The sequence below is a fragment of the Galleria mellonella genome, unplaced genomic scaffold (genome assembly GCF_026898425.1).
Source record: "Galleria mellonella isolate WM207_F2 unplaced genomic scaffold, CSIRO_AGI_GalMel_v1 utg28, whole genome shotgun sequence".
Lineage (NCBI taxonomy): Eukaryota > Metazoa > Arthropoda > Insecta > Lepidoptera > Pyralidae > Galleria > Galleria mellonella.
Window position 1 is genome coordinate 5,772,608 of NW_026442064.1, and position 16,198 is coordinate 5,788,805.

The window sequence follows — 16,198 nt, forward strand, 5'->3', positions numbered from 1 at the left end:
ATTCAATTTTATTCCTAAATCGTAAATAAATTAGATTTCCAATAATAAGTGTTATAATTCAATGTCCGAACCGAATGTGAGAATTTCAAACATGATTTGGAAATCGTACTTTACCCCCGAATGAGTCTTAAATATCTTTGCTTTATACCTACCACTTGTTACTAGGAAATTAAATGTAGAAGCAAACAAATTTACAAAAATTAAATGAGATTTGTTTTAAATTTAAAAATAAAACAACGAGTATGGTTTCATATTATAAGTAAAACTGTACAACAACATGCTGTACACTTTTGTAGTCAACCCTGGGAAAATGCATTCAAGTAAGATGGAGCGCCGGCTTTTCAAACGCTCGAGCTCTCTTGAGGATAACAGACAACGTAAACTCCTCAAGGAGACATCAACAGCTTCCATAGACTCGGGCATCGCCGAAGATGATCACTCCTTGCTTGGTCAGAAAGGTTACATGTCCGAAGACGAATTAGACGAGTGAGTTTTAATATAAGCAAATTCAATTAAATAGAATTATTATTTTATTATCTCCATTAAATTACGTAGTTTAATTTTAATTTTCTATTTTACGAAATAATTTTATAATATAATAATCATTAAATATTTTATATTTCTTCTGCATATCGGAGTTCTTCATTTGAAAATGGGCATCCTTTCCTCGAATACAAATAATTTAAAATTAAAATAAACAAATAATAATATATATATTTTATAGTTAAATTGTTAACTTATTATACTTAAATTACGTTTTTTTTTTCATTCTAATTGACATAACAAAATATTATTTAATAACATTCGAGCATTCGTTGTTCGACTTATTGACTTTTAATTTTCTTAGTTTTTGATTTTGTTCAACTTCTTGATGGGAATTTATTATGTTTATTTTATCATTATCATCATATCAGCCGTAAACTGATTGCTGTTAAACATAAGCCTCCCTCATAAGGAATTTTATTCCAGTAGTTACCACGCTTGGCAACCCGCCTCGGGTTGGCAACCGCAAGGCTTTTGGTGATGTTTTAAGAGGAACGCTGCTGCCATTCTCTCGACCATTAAGTACCCTTAGGCGCCTTTTACGACACCCACTTGGCTTATGTTAATTATATAGTTATATTTAAATTACATTTCCTTAGTTCTACTATTTTTTTTTTAGATGTGGTTACTTTAAGAGCGAAGTTGGGATTTTAAGTCTATAAGAGTTACTTGTTACTTATCTTTTTCCATACTTACAATTATGTTTATGTGATTATTTTTTTACCATACCATATCAGTCGTTAATTGTTCACTGCTAAACATAGGTCTCACTCTATTGGTGGGTTTTGCCAGTAGTTGCCACGCTTGGCAGGCGGGTTGGCAACCGCAGCCTAAAGCTTGGAGATGTTTCTTCTTAAGACACCCACGGAAAAGGAAGAGGTGGCCTATGCTATGCGGCAACCACATTATTTTTCTATTAAAACCTATTTATTTACAACATTCACCCTCCGCCGTGCCTAAAGTGTATTTTTTTTTTATTTTTTACTTATGCATTTCATTTTAATTTCCAGCCGCAAAAATGCACTCGTTCTGCGAACCCAGCTACCAGTTCGAGTGCATGCTATTATTGGTAAGTTTTGTTTTTTTTTTTACCTTTTTTCTCCCATTCATCTCATCTTATTAAATTTCATGAAAATTATTATTTCGCGCATTGAAGAATGATGCGCTGACATTATAAAAAAAAAACTGTATCAAGATTTTTAAAAATTTATTAATATGAAATATTTTTGGTATAGAATTATCAACATTACGACTTCCTTGCTATCAACCGTTTCAAATAAACTTAATGAAAAAGTAACAAATATTTGCTTTTTTTTTGCTTTGTTAAAATTAGTAACAAATTAAAACATCCAAATAATTAATCTATTTCTGGTTTAGACTATGAATAGCTTTTGCGGTGACTTTATCCGTGAATCCGGGAAACCGTAAAGTATCCTATATCCTTCATCCCTACATGGTACGTGTATAGCAAATTTAGTATTGATTGATTTAACTGTAAAATCCCAATAAAGTAACAAACAAACTTACTTTCAAATTTATATAATTAGTAAGGATTGGATATATACTCGTATATAACAGACATCTAATTTATTTTAAATTAGTTAATCCATCAATTATTCATTTGTTTGGTTCAACACATTTTCGTTAAGTCCTATTAAAACAGACTGCACTTAACTTACTAATTTCATATTTTTTCTATGGCTACCCTACCTCACCCTTCGTAATTGTGGGTTTAATACCTGCACAATACAAATATTTATATTAACGAGTATGTTACTTTGTACTGATCTGAATATATTCTATGTATAATATCAGTATTTATTTACAAAAAAAAAAGTATGAATTACAAATTAAAAGTATTAATTACTAATTCATACCCGCGATCTCGTCGCCCGCATGATCACGTATATTGTATTCATTGATCGTAATAAAAGTAGCCTACGTTCTTCAAATAGTACATGTAAGGGGGAGAAGGATTGTTAGTAATGGGAATCAGTAGCCCCTTTACTAGCTATTTGTCAGATCGACCTCCCCGCGGTTCCCCCTGGAAACCATCGTGCCCAGTTCCAAGTGAATTCATCACGATGGGCTACCTGACTTGCCTTTTCATCTTCGTCTATCATGACTCAATGTTGCCCCGCCAGCGTATACCGTTAGCGCAAGCGGGGTTACCACACCCTTATCATTAATTTAAACAAAATAGTACATGTGTACTAAAACTCACTACGATTGGTTAAGCCGTTAAGGCGATTAAATCATCATATGAGTCGTTATCTGTCCACTGCTAAACATAGACATCCCCCATAATAGGGGGCTTTCCGTCCCTCTTAAAACATCTCCAAAGCCTAACTGCGGTTACCAATCCGCCTGCCAAGGGGGAAAGGGATTGTTAGCAATGGAGTTTGACAGCCCCATTGCTAGCAATATGCCCTATTAGATCGACCTCCACGTGGTTCCCCCTGGAAACCATCGTGAACAATTCTTGTTGAATTCGTCACGATAGGCTAACTGACCTGCTTCATCCTCATCTATCATTCTTCACTGGTGCTCCGCCGGTGTATACCAATAGCGCGGGTGGGGTTACCATTCCATTATCACCCATTAAAAAAAAATCCGCCTGCCAAACGTGACAACTACTGGCAAAACCTCCCTAAGGGGAGGCAGTTTTGTGTTCAGCAATGGACAGTACAGCTTTGTACGCGTTAATTGCAAAAGTAGAAAAACCAATGAAATAGGTCGCTTCTTGATGGCGTTTCGGTATAAAACATAGGGGGAAAAGAGATTGTTAGTAATAAAGACTGAGAATCCCATTGCTAGCAGTATACCCAACCAGGTCGACCTCCTCGCGGTTCTCCCTGGAAACTATCATGGTTAATTCCTGATCAATTCATCGTGATGGGCTAACTGGTCTGTTTTCATTCTCGTCTATCACCCTTCACTGGTGCTCCGCAAGCGTATACCGTTGTACAGGCGGGGTCGCCATACCATTTTCACTCATCAAAAAAAAATATAAAACATACACCAGATTATAAATTCGACCTTCCGGAACAAATATACACAGACAACGATTCGAAAAAATATTCGATTGATATTATTATTTGAATTATTTCGAACAAATGTATCTGATGGGACGTTTTATATAATTGGCATGCTATTTTCTATGTGTTATTTTTATTGTAATTAGAATGAATATTGTTACGGTAAGGTTTGAAATTATATAAATTGATACAATTTTGACTTTACATTTTGCACGCCATTAAAATAATGTGGTTAAATACATATGTGATTCTATGACACTAATTAAGATCTATTTCAACCATATTTGTGGAAATAAATTGTTATTATTATTACCATCCCTTTTTTTATTTAAAGTTTTATATATTTAAAAGATTATTTATTTTGTATTATAGAGAGACTACTCCGCACGCAAGGTCGTGAACTCAGAAGGGCGCTGTTCTCACTCAAACAAATTTTGCAATCGGATAAGGACCTCGTACATGACTTCGTGGCCAACAAAGGATTGGACTGTCTCATGCAAATCGGCAATATGGAGGACCAAAATTACATTGACTACATACTACGAGCCCTTGGTCAGGTAAATAACGTGTATTGTATGATGTATATATGTTTAAAACACCATCACATGCACCATAAACATTTTCCAAGAGTTTTAAAATTCAAATACGGCAGGAGATAAACCCACCGCTGTGAAAATTAATTTTAATTGCCTTTTGGATTAATTGTATTTATTAATAGTGTATTCTATACAGACTTTCTTTAGAGACATAGTCGGATATTAAAACAAACACAAATTATAAAGTCCCGATTCAAACTCATGACTTTTTAGATACATTTATTTGCTTGAACATTGTGATTTTACAGATCTTATAATAAGGCGATTATCTATGTACTTAAGAACTAAAATATTATTATTATAGTTAAGTATAATATCTTTTGCCTGGTGATCTAAAAGCATACAAATTATTGTAATGTGATCTTAATCTATTTATGTGTCCTACTGTTGCAGTAATCCAAATTAATATTATAAAGAGGAAAAAATGATTTTTTTTACTCTCAGAACTCATTAGTTTGTCGTCTAATGAATTCATATAACAAACTTTTTTCAACAGTGGATTTATTCCACCTCAGTAGATATAAATTCAGGGCTGTGATAATGGATGAAATAATATCATAATTACCTATATTGCATATATGTACATGCACGTATATACACTACATATTTACATTTATTTATATTATACTATTATACATTTATTTATATCACACTACACATACACCCACGCATACATTTAACCCTCTTTACAATTGGTGACCATGAATTTGTATTATTTAATCATTGCTGTCAATATCTGAACTTTAACAACATGAATTTTCATTATTTTATATATCAATTAACTTAACTTTATGGACACTCACTATTATATATGGTTTCTTTCATACATGTGCTTATATTACTTGCATACATCCACTCTAACTTGCCTACCTCGCTATGGAATCAAAATTTTTATTTGTATAAATAAAATCCGTTATTGGCTGTATTCATAAGAGACTTAGCATGTAAGTTATTTTTTAAGAGCTGTGGATTTTTGTATAAAATAAAATAAAATACAAATAAAACAAAATTATTTGTAAAGGGTGAAATAACTGACTTTAAAAATTACGTAACATATAGAAAATTACATTATCAGCGAGTAGCATAAACTGTATTTTATTTAAAAAAATGCTATTTTGAAGCTGGATCACTTTAAATAGCAGCAGACAGTAATAGAATAGCGTATCTTAGCCCTAAGTGATACAGCTAAGTGTACATTCTTTTCCAGATTCTTCTATACGTCGACGGAATGCACGGCGTTATGGCACACAAACACTGTGTACAATGGCTTTACTCCCTGATATCCAGTAAATTTCGCCACGTCGTCAAAACTGCACTGAAACTTCTAGTCGTATTTGTCGAGTACACTGAGAACAACAGTCTGCTCCTCATAGACGCAATCATTTCCGTGGACAGCGCAAACGGAAGACCGCCCTGGTACAACCTGATGAAAATCCTTCAAGACTTCGACGCTTCAGACACAGAGCTGCTTATTTATGCCACGACACTGATTAACATTTGTTTAAACAATGTACCCGACAGGGACATTTACTACGACCAGGTAGACGCACTGCAAGACCAGGGAATCGACGATATCATTCAATTATACATGTCCAAACAAGGAACAGATTTGGATCTGTTGAGACAACTGCAGATATTCGAAGCCGTACTACTATATGAGGATGGTGATGAAAGTGGAACAGCTCTTAAGTAAGTATAATTTATACATTATTTTATAGCATTTAAGAAGTTTTCTACGAAAGTCTCTCACTGGCCAAACATGACTATTTCTGTTCAACAAATTTCTTGCATTCTGTATATTTACATTATGGTTTAAAATATGTCAAATTTCAAATTCTTGATGTCTTAGGCATGAATAAATAACGTCTCAAATTTTGCAAACTGCCATTTTCTGTAAAACTCGCCACCCTTTTAATGTAAAACGAAAAACAACTTAACGGCATAATTGGAGACTAGTTAATTTGTCTCCGACTACAAGATAGTTATTTTATCAATTTGTCACATTGGTTTTCATGTTCAATGTGTTCAAATTGTTTCAGGCAATTAGACGAGTCAGTAGTGTCGTCTGTACGACGAAGGAGTATTAACCTTAATACATCGGAAAGAAGGAAATCCAAAAAACAACAAATGAAAGAAAAAGGTGATATAGAATCCATAATTTCATTGATTGATTGATATTCTAATCTCTTTTTGATTCTGCATACATAATTTGCACGGTTGATGTCATTTTAAAACATAGTTGTTAATTAAAGCACTTTACTCGTATCTATATACGCTATAGCTATTAAGACAAATAGTATGATAGTCTAAAAACTCTCTTATACTCGAGATAAACTTGTTCATTGACTTCCAATATTTTATTACTACATCCAAAAAAGTTAATACAGAATAAAAGGTAATAAAGGTAATGTTAATTACTAAAATCCTCCCAAGTTAGACTTTCATAATAAAAAAAGAATGTCCTTTATATATTAGCAAATTATTCTTTTTAATGACTAAAGCGCTTTAAATTCCTTCATCAAGCATATTAATATTATAACATTCTTTTACAATAATCCACCCCCATAAAGTCAAAACCTTAAGTTTGTCATTGCATTGGCTGAATTGATCGTTTAACATTTGTGGCGTTTTTACTAACAACAGCAAATTCGCCGGTCATCAAACACGCAGAACCAGAAAATAAAAATTCAAATAATCATAGACCACAATACTTACCCTCTATAATAGACAACAAAGACAATAAAGAGCTTAGTACAGCTCTTAGAAGAAGAAGAGATAGATATGCAAGACAAGCACAACAACAAGAACTATTGAATAATTCTAATGGACTATATAATGGACTTTTTGGTAACACCAACGGCTTTACAAATGGTAACGGAAATTATAATACTAACGGTAATTATACAAATGGAAATTATACAACTGCTAGCAATAATTACAAGAACTTGAACGGTAATGTGAACGTATCCAGTCACTATAACCAGAACAACGGTGTGAATGGCGTCAACGGTCATCAAGAAGAAGAAGATGCTTATGTCAGTAGAACAGTGAAAAACTTAAATTTAGCAGATGTATTAAAAAATGGTTTGTTTATTCACTAACCCACTAAACATCAGCTTTGTCTCTTTTGCTTTATAATCCAAAATGTACGCTAGACGCTGAAATTATTATTATTTATCTCCATAACTTAAAAATATTTTAAAATTTGCAGGAAGCCAAAGATACACAGCAGGTCTCAAGCAAAGGATTCAAAATGGAACTCTAGGTCATAGTGTGAACGCTATAGATGCGTTAGCCGTAATGCGACAGAAACAATTAGATAATTCCCCTGAAGCCAAAGATGACCGAGGAATCCTCTTGAATAGGGAACACAGTATTAAAGATCTAGCACAGAGGTTGACAAGTCCTGTTAGTCCTACATCTGAAGACAAACCTTTAAGGGTAGCTGAAATGACAGGAATTGTATCCAAAGCCAAAGAAGAATTAGCTAAGTCACAATCTAAAGGTAAGCTTAACTTGGTTCTTGGTTTTTTCCTTAGAGGAATTATTATTTTTTTTTTATTATTATTATAACATAATGGTAGGTTTTATGAAAAAATAATTTCATCTAAATTGTAATAAAATTTCTGTTTTTATTTGTAAATAAATTTTATTTACAGAAGTGATTAAAAGTCCCAGCATAGAAAAGTCACCCAAAGTTCATGAAATCAAGGTATCTGAGAATGATTTACATTGGGAAGAACTCAGAAAAGGTTGCATGAACCGAGCGTTCCACCTGTGTGATCTAGACTTTTCAGATTTACGACATGACTCTGACGATGATATGGGATCTCCAGCTGTGAACACATCAAATGGTCCACCACCACCTCCCCCAAATATGTTCCTTCCACCGGTCGGTGTTCCCCCGCCGTTACCCTTTTCTATGCTGAGCAAAAACATCCCAGCTCCACCTCCTAAACCTACTCTTTCTAGTGAATTATCAAATGATTCTGACAGTTCTACAATTAAAAAAAATAAGAAAACCGTGAAACTTTTTTGGCGAGAAATCCAAGAGAACCCAGCACCTGCACCTCTTAGATCTAAGATAGGTGGCTTCATTTGGGACGATCTTCCTGAAATCAGTTTAGACACTGCAATATTGGAACATCTGTTTGAATCTAGAACAAATGATCTTATTCTTAAGGTTGGTAGTTTTATTACAATAAATGTTTTTTTAAGTATTAATTAAAAATTTCCATATAAAAAATAAAAATTCTATTTAATATAATTAAATTCTTTTTTCTTACATATGCGGGTTCCGGTTATTTCAATTGGTGTTTTTAGGAGGTAAGCGTTTAATAACTATAAACTAAAAATAAATAACAAACAATTCATTTATACCATATAAACTAATAACGAATCGAAGTAATATATGCGTACATTAATAAATGATTTAATATATTACGTATTTTAGAAACTCATGGAGCCAAAGAGAAATCTTATATTGGATGCAAAAAGATCAAATGCCATAAATATTGCCATGAAGAAGCTTCCCACGCCGCAAACTATTAAAGCCGCCATAATGAAAATGGATGCGACAGTCATTGGTAGAGAAGGCATTGAGAAGCTATTGACAATGCTACCCACCGAAGAAGAGAAAATAAAAATACAAGAAGCACAGGTAGTAACTAATAGATAAACTAATTTTACCGTTATATGTCTTTACAAAATAGCTTTTAATCTTCAGTTGTAAAATTTTACGAAGTACTTATTGAAATTGCATCAGTGATGCACGATATTAATAATGTTACATAATTTCATACAATGATATAATAATTATTTCAGCCTTAACTTTAATATTATGTCTACAAAACAATTTAAATATTTTTTCAGTATGCCAATCCAGATTTACCCTTGGGTAGCGCTGAGCAATTCCTTCTAACGCTAGCTTCTATCAATGAATTGTCGTCTAGACTAAAATTATGGGTTTTCAAATTGGATTTTGATAATTTAGAGGTATGAACATATTTGTCTTTTTCTATTTTAACTACATTCTTACAGTTTATATATTCTTACAGTTTTAATTCCGCTTTATATATTTTAATAACATGTAAAGAGCAATCAAACATATTTTTTATTTACTTTTTATGTATTTTATTAATGTTTATTCTATTTTCTATATTAAATTTACATTATAAGATGTTGTTGTAAGTTTTATGGCATATGGGCCAATAAGCTAAAAGCAGCTGAATTAAAATTATAATATGAATGCTTTTCAGAAAGAAATAGCTGAACCATTAATGGATTTGAAACAAGGAATAGAATTATTAAAGGCAAATAGGACTTTCAAAGTGATATTGTCGACATTGAGGTCTGTCGGATCCTTCTTAAATGGCAGCCAAGTGAAGGGGTTCCGTTTGGAATATCTGTCAAAAGTAATGGAAGTAAAGGACACGGTACACAAACATCCACTGTTGTACCACATCTGTGAAATGATCATAGAAAAGTTTCAAGAAACAACAGACTTTTTCAGTGAGGTAAGAGCTTTGATTTTAATAGGAAGAAAAGAAAAACAGAACACGTAAAGCGGTATACGAAGTTACTATTTTCATTTACAAAAAAATTTAAAAACGTACTCCTTCGAAATTAGTAATTTAAACGAATAGGCCTCATATTCCTGATATAACCTGATCTTCACTAGTTTACTTACTTTGAAGGAAAAAGCTGCGAACTTTTAAATAAAAAACCGAAAGAAGATTGAACATATTCCTGTGATTGCAGCCTAATTTTAAAAATATTAAAAAAGTTCTATTAATACCAAAATCAACTAAAAATTTACTCTGTATTAAAAACAAAATAGTTCGTTAGTTATTATATAATATGAATTTGTAATTTATTCTTTAGGTTGGAGCCGTAATACGGGCTTCGAAGGTGGACTTCGACATTCTACACACAAACCTCCAAAAATTAGAGGCAGACTGCAAAGCTTCATGGGATCACATGAAACGTATCGCAAAACACGACGGCTCGCAAATATTCAAAACAAAGATTAATGAATTCCTCACAGATGCAGCAGAGAGAATCATTTTACTAAGTCTTATTAAAAAAAGAGTCATGAACAGGTAATATTAGCTTTTAAGGCTGTGCATCAGGTTCCGTTAAGGTTTTATTAGCAGCATTGATACGATACAATAATTCATTTTTTTAATTATTTCATGTAACTTGATGCAGAAGAAGACTGTATCGATCGATATCGATTGTAGTTTATTGGCACAGCGAATAATAAGCGATCATTTAAAAGTCTATTCTTACACAAATGCAAAGCGAATTTATATGACCATTAGTTGTAATGCGTATTTGCGAAATGTTTACCTTCTACAATCCCCAGAGAAACAACTTCTTGATATCTTTGTTACAGGTACGGGAAGTTCCTTCTATATTTAGGAGTACCACCGGGCGATATTCCGAAGACAAAACCCTCGGAATTTCTTAAAGTAATAGCTGAGTTTGCACTTGAGTACCGCACGACAAGAGAAAGAGTACTACAACAATTAGAAAAGAGGGCCAATCATCGAGAGAGAAATAAGACTAGGGGCAAGATGATAATTGATGTAAGTTTGTACACCGTACACTCTTACATAGTTCGTAAAGATTTTAGTTTGTACAAATGAGATTTGGATAACAATTTAGTTTAGTCCAAATATAAGACCTAGAATGAAACTGAAATTTTATTTAGTCTGAACTTTAACTTTCAATAACAATTTATAAAATAATATTGTCAACGTTGACAACTCTTTCTTAATTATCATAAAAACTATTTTTAAAATTTTTAATTAAAACTATTTTTGACCAATTAATACCTAATAATAAATCTCTTAAATATCATTTCTTGTTGCTAAAGGAACTTTTTTATAGGTACTTTAGGTATTACATTAATATATTAGGACAACATTATTAAAGCACAAAAATATTTTACTAATTATAATGATTCTTTAGGTTGGTAACTACTCCAACAAGAATGGCGATCACACGGCAGACAGTGCATTGAAGGAATTACTGAAGACTGATCCTGATACAGATAGCCTTACGGAAAGCAGGCGGAAAGCATCAAACAATAAACGAATGATGGTCAAGTAAGTATTTTTTAAATTGGTTTCTTTCCTAGGTTTTACTAATAATGCAAACAAGTAAAACTTGTTCTACAAAGAAATAGTAATTTCAACCTAAACATATTTTTATACAGTTTAAATTGATTTGGATGAAAACTAATGACTGTCACTGTAAAGTCCCCCGCAGACCGCAAATCCGTCGCGATTTGCCCGCTATGCTATCCTATTGTTACACAACTGTACAGAAGTCATATAGTGCATTATCTATTTTCACTGACTAAGGTGTGTCCGTACCCTAATATTGTCCGTACCGTAATATTGTCTAATAATCTTAGTATTCCTATTTTAAAATAAATTAAAAATAAAAGAAAAACGTATTTATTAAATTTTAAATAATTCAAAACCTTAGTGTTTCTACAAATTTTGTTCTGCAACATACAATATTATGCTCGTCAAAGAAAAACGACAACTTCAGTTGTCTATAATTTTTTCTTTGTCGTAATGTGTCTAAACCTTCACTTTCACTTTTTACATGTATTTATCGAAATTGAATAATTTATTTAAACTTATCATGTTTTTATCCAGTGGCGACCTATCAGCAGATGACGAGATCATCGAGAGCTTGGTGCGTTCCGCTACTACGAAACGAAAACCTATCACTCGACAGCGCCGACGAAATCGACTGTCTGATAAAAAATTATGTAAGTTCCGTCTATAGTTCACAACGACATTTAAAAAATTTAAAATACAGATGTACTTTGTGGTTTAGAAAAAAAGTCATATTGAGTAAATTTTCTTTTCTCCTAACAAAAACCAGAACAAAATAAATAAATAATTAAAATAATCATGTCGTACAGTTAAATAAATGCACTCTTTCTACTTCATGATAGTAAATAAATGTCAAAACAAAAAACAAAATGTGTACTGCAAATTATAAGATATTTATAGTAAATATTTCAGCTTTATTTACTCGATATGGCCATTTTTATTTTTTTTATATCTTGAGATCAAAATTTTCTATTATATGTGTATTGAAATGCGGGTAAACCTATTTACCCGCATTTCAATATACAAATAAATCTCATTAATACTATTTTAGAAATATTGAAATCCATCAATTATGAACATAAATTGCTTTGCGAAAGAAATATTTTTAAATATACGCTAATTACTACAGAAAATCGTAATTTCTTTTATTCTTTGTAATCTTAAAAAATAAAACTATTTTCCATCAGGCGGGCCGTCTACTTATTTGCTACCTGATTTGTTTCAAAAATATATTTTATTTAATAATAGACACACACGTGAGAGATATAATTAATTCGTTTTGGTTTTCAGTTAACAGAACGCTCGATGGGCATCAATCTTGGCCCGGACAAGAATGTAACTCTGGGTAAGTTAATATCCCATAATGTTTTTTTTTTTTTTTACATGTAGGCAAATATTTATTTATTATAATGCAAAACTTGAAAATATTCTAAATATGAAGTTACTTGGTTGGTAAAAGAGAACTATATAATACAAACAACCAGCTATGTACATACCAACTTAACTATGTAACGAATGTTACATGATTACATAGTTTAACCCAGTACCGAATTAGTTGCATACTCATTGCTATTTAATGAGATACTTTTAAAACTGTAATTCAGACTTTAACACATTGTATAGAAACTCTCTGGTCATACAGACCACAAAATATAAAGGATAAATCTTCCTAAACGAAAAGAATAGAGCTTCCTGCAACTCAATTTTTACTTCTTCAGTCTTTCAAACAGCCTAGCGTAGAGATAATTATTACATAAAACAGTATAATAAAAATAGACCAGTTTAAAATAATATGTATAATAAATAATTGAGGATAATGAATGTTTTCTAATTGTTTTCTTACTTTTTCAGATCAACAGCCGACATTCAACAAAGATAGGCAATTACGAGTAGATAGTCAAATATTTGTGTAATGCTGAATCTCAATTATACATAAGTTTTTCTCAAAGCCACTTATTCTCATGATCTTATTAATCTGAACATACTTATCACAAAAATTTTGCCAAGAGATTTTGCACAATTAAGAAATTTTCCATGATCCAGTAACCTATGAGTGTCAAGTACACGTACAAGAAAAAATAGATAAACTACATATACATACATACATACATATACCTATGGGTATAGATAGAATAATTGGAATAAATTTGATTTGAAGTTGTTAATACTCTTTATAGGTATACTTGCATTTGTTAAAACAGACCTAACTATATCCAACACTATCTTTTTCAATCCTACATATTTATAACAATAATCAATTTTCTTCATTAATTTCTAACTAAAAATATAAAAATAGGCTATTTCAGAGATCGTGTATACCTGTATTGATTCGTTACATTAATAAGGAAATTTGGCCAATTTAATAAATATATTAAGCATTTGTCAAGATTAAGCATTTGTATTTTTTTTTTATTTCCAAAGCTTTTTATGTTTAAATTTAACCATAACCAGAGTGAGTATATGAAGTGAGATGGAAGTGTCTGGAAAAAATCCTTAACTAAAAAGGAAACTATAACTGTGAAAAATACCTACCATGCTTTTTTAATATTTAGAATTAATATATTTTTCTCAAAAGAAATTCGTTATGTAATTACTAATTTACAATTACCTGTCTATTAGACAAAATATTCAATAAATTTACTATACAAAAAATAATACAGAATATTTAATAACTTTTTTGCAAACATATTTTTAATATACGATACCTACCAATCATAAATGAATGAATACATAAGCTCCTACGTACCTAAAATGTGCCTCTTTGTTTGTTCATTTATCTCATAAATATAAAAAAAAAATCCTGATCAAATACAGTGCCGTGTATCTAGGTACAGTATAATATTATATTAAATATTATAGCTTATAATAGAGCTATGTTTTGTAAACCCAAAATTCTACATTTGGTGTTTTAAAATACAAACTCGATACAATCTGTCCATACGATTCCTCGTTTCAGACTTAACAAAACGACAAATCATTGGTTAATAATATCAATAGTAGAAGTCACGATTTTCTTCAAATTGTTTAAAGAAAGCCCATTAAAGTCTACTGGTAACTACATCACTCGTAAATAGAAGTTTTAGAAAGTAATCACTATTAGTTAGGTCACAGGTAATATCGTCATAGTCGTAGAATACTGACGGATCTTTATATGTAATCTTTGTCAGATCCGTCAGTATTCTACGACTATAACGATATAATACTTTACGTTACGTATAAGTACCTACATTATGTAAGGAAAATTAAAGACTTGAAATGTGACATTTATACTGTATTATTAATGTGTTTCCTAATTTGTTTGTGTATTTATGTAAATAACTATTGTAAATAACTTCTAATTTACTAGTTCTTTCGTTGCGTTTTCATATCGTATCTCGTATTTCAATTTATTGATGATAATATTAAAATAAAATGTATCTTAAATGGCTGTCCTTTATGGTAGGTGCGTATTTCTCATTTTATTAACGTACTTTTTTTTTTAATGTTTTCAATTTATTTTAGCTGGCATGTCTCATTTTTTTTTTATTTATAACTAATCGAAATCTACCATAGACAATGGAATGTGGATGTTACAGGATATGTTAGATATTCCTTTTTATTATATACTCCATGAGTATTTTACTCTAATTATTGAGTAAATAATGATTGGAAATAAAACAACTATTAAAGCATAAGAATAAATATGGAATACTTATTATTCTTATAGTTAGGTATGCAGTTATACAACTCAAATGCAAATACTCTGAATATTATAAAACAAAAATTAATTTAATGTTTGTTCCTTTAACGTTTTGGTCGTTTTATTAAAATTTTAAACTAGGTACATTAATTTCACAAGTCAATTCTCATGTGCTCTAAACTGAAACTTGTTTCTGTGTCAAATTAAAAAATTCCTAATTAATATTAATTCTTTAAAATAATTGTAATACCTGATTAATTAATAAATGGAAATTTAAATTACCTTGCTTTTTATTTACCAAATGCAATAATTAAATATATCCTACTATAGATTTCACCTACTTATGATGGTTAAAATTTATTTTTATATAATTGAAAACTATATCATAAATTAATTTACGACGACCGCTTTAAGAATTTTAGCTAATATATTTTATTAGAAGAAAAAAAATGTAAAAAAAGAGAGCCAATTTAATAATCAAAATTCTTCGCCGGCAAAAGAAATGTGATCTAAATGAACTAAATTCTATTGCTGGCTATTCCTATAAATAATTATCACATGCAAGTTATATTTGGCTAAATGACTTCTGTTCTTTGCGTAGGTATATCATTATAAGCAAGTTATGTTTTCTAGTTCCAGTTTAAAATAATCGAATTTTCTGAGATAATTGAGTAATATGACAATCGGAGCGCCAATGTGAGTTGTACAAGGATTTACGTTATGAATGCACGCGAGTCGATAAATTGTATGAAAACATCACTATCACTACATGTTATGAAACAAAGTCTACCGCCGCGTCTATGTTTCTGTTCGCGATAAACTTATAAACTATAGCCCCGAATTTCATGCTAATTTCACCAATGGGAAAAATAATTCTCGAGGAAGATTTCAGTATATAATTTATTAAGTTTTTGTATACATTGGCTAAAATATAACAATATTTGTGGGAAGTGTCGGAAAAAAATAAGCCGTCTTTAGGCATGAGCAGCACTATGGGCATAAATGAGTATACAGTTTCGCCCATGATACCTCCCATGCGTTCCCATTCCTGAGGACTCAGGTGTTATCCCTCTGTACCCTGTAAATTCACTGCCATATCACAACCGAAACACAGCCATATAAACATAATTGCTTTACGTTGCCCAAGCAAATGACTTTTGTACAAAGTCTTCCTCTGGTGGTGAGGGGGAGTGAGATAAGTGAAGG

At 31.3% G+C, this 16,198-nt stretch overlaps 1 protein-coding gene across 2 annotated transcripts in view; it reads left to right on the forward strand.

Moving 5' to 3' along the window:
* LOC113517222 (uncharacterized) overlaps window positions 1-15,273 on the forward strand; it is a 109,945-nt gene extending 94,672 nt beyond the window's left edge. Inside the window, exons 6-21 of one of the 2 annotated variants that reach the window (XM_031911404.2) lie at window positions 1,554-1,612; window positions 3,954-4,138; window positions 5,385-5,866; window positions 6,217-6,317; window positions 6,821-7,261; window positions 7,389-7,682; window positions 7,837-8,361; window positions 8,629-8,837; window positions 9,050-9,172; window positions 9,436-9,693; window positions 10,061-10,278; window positions 10,575-10,767; window positions 11,153-11,289; window positions 11,851-11,966; window positions 12,604-12,658; window positions 13,165-15,273. In XM_031911404.2, coding sequence (XP_031767264.2) covers window positions 1,554-1,612; window positions 3,954-4,138; window positions 5,385-5,866; window positions 6,217-6,317; window positions 6,821-7,261; window positions 7,389-7,682; window positions 7,837-8,361; window positions 8,629-8,837; window positions 9,050-9,172; window positions 9,436-9,693; window positions 10,061-10,278; window positions 10,575-10,767; window positions 11,153-11,289; window positions 11,851-11,966; window positions 12,604-12,658; window positions 13,165-13,192 — 3,424 coding nt within the window. In that variant the 3' untranslated portion in view covers window positions 13,193-15,273. The remainder of the gene's footprint in view (window positions 1-1,553; window positions 1,613-3,953; window positions 4,139-5,384; window positions 5,867-6,216; window positions 6,318-6,820; window positions 7,262-7,388; window positions 7,683-7,836; window positions 8,362-8,628; window positions 8,838-9,049; window positions 9,173-9,435; window positions 9,694-10,060; window positions 10,279-10,574; window positions 10,768-11,152; window positions 11,290-11,850; window positions 11,967-12,603; window positions 12,659-13,164) is intronic. The other variant, XM_026901834.3, reaches the window with a different exon arrangement.
* The last annotated feature ends 925 nt before the right edge of the window (window positions 15,274-16,198 follow it).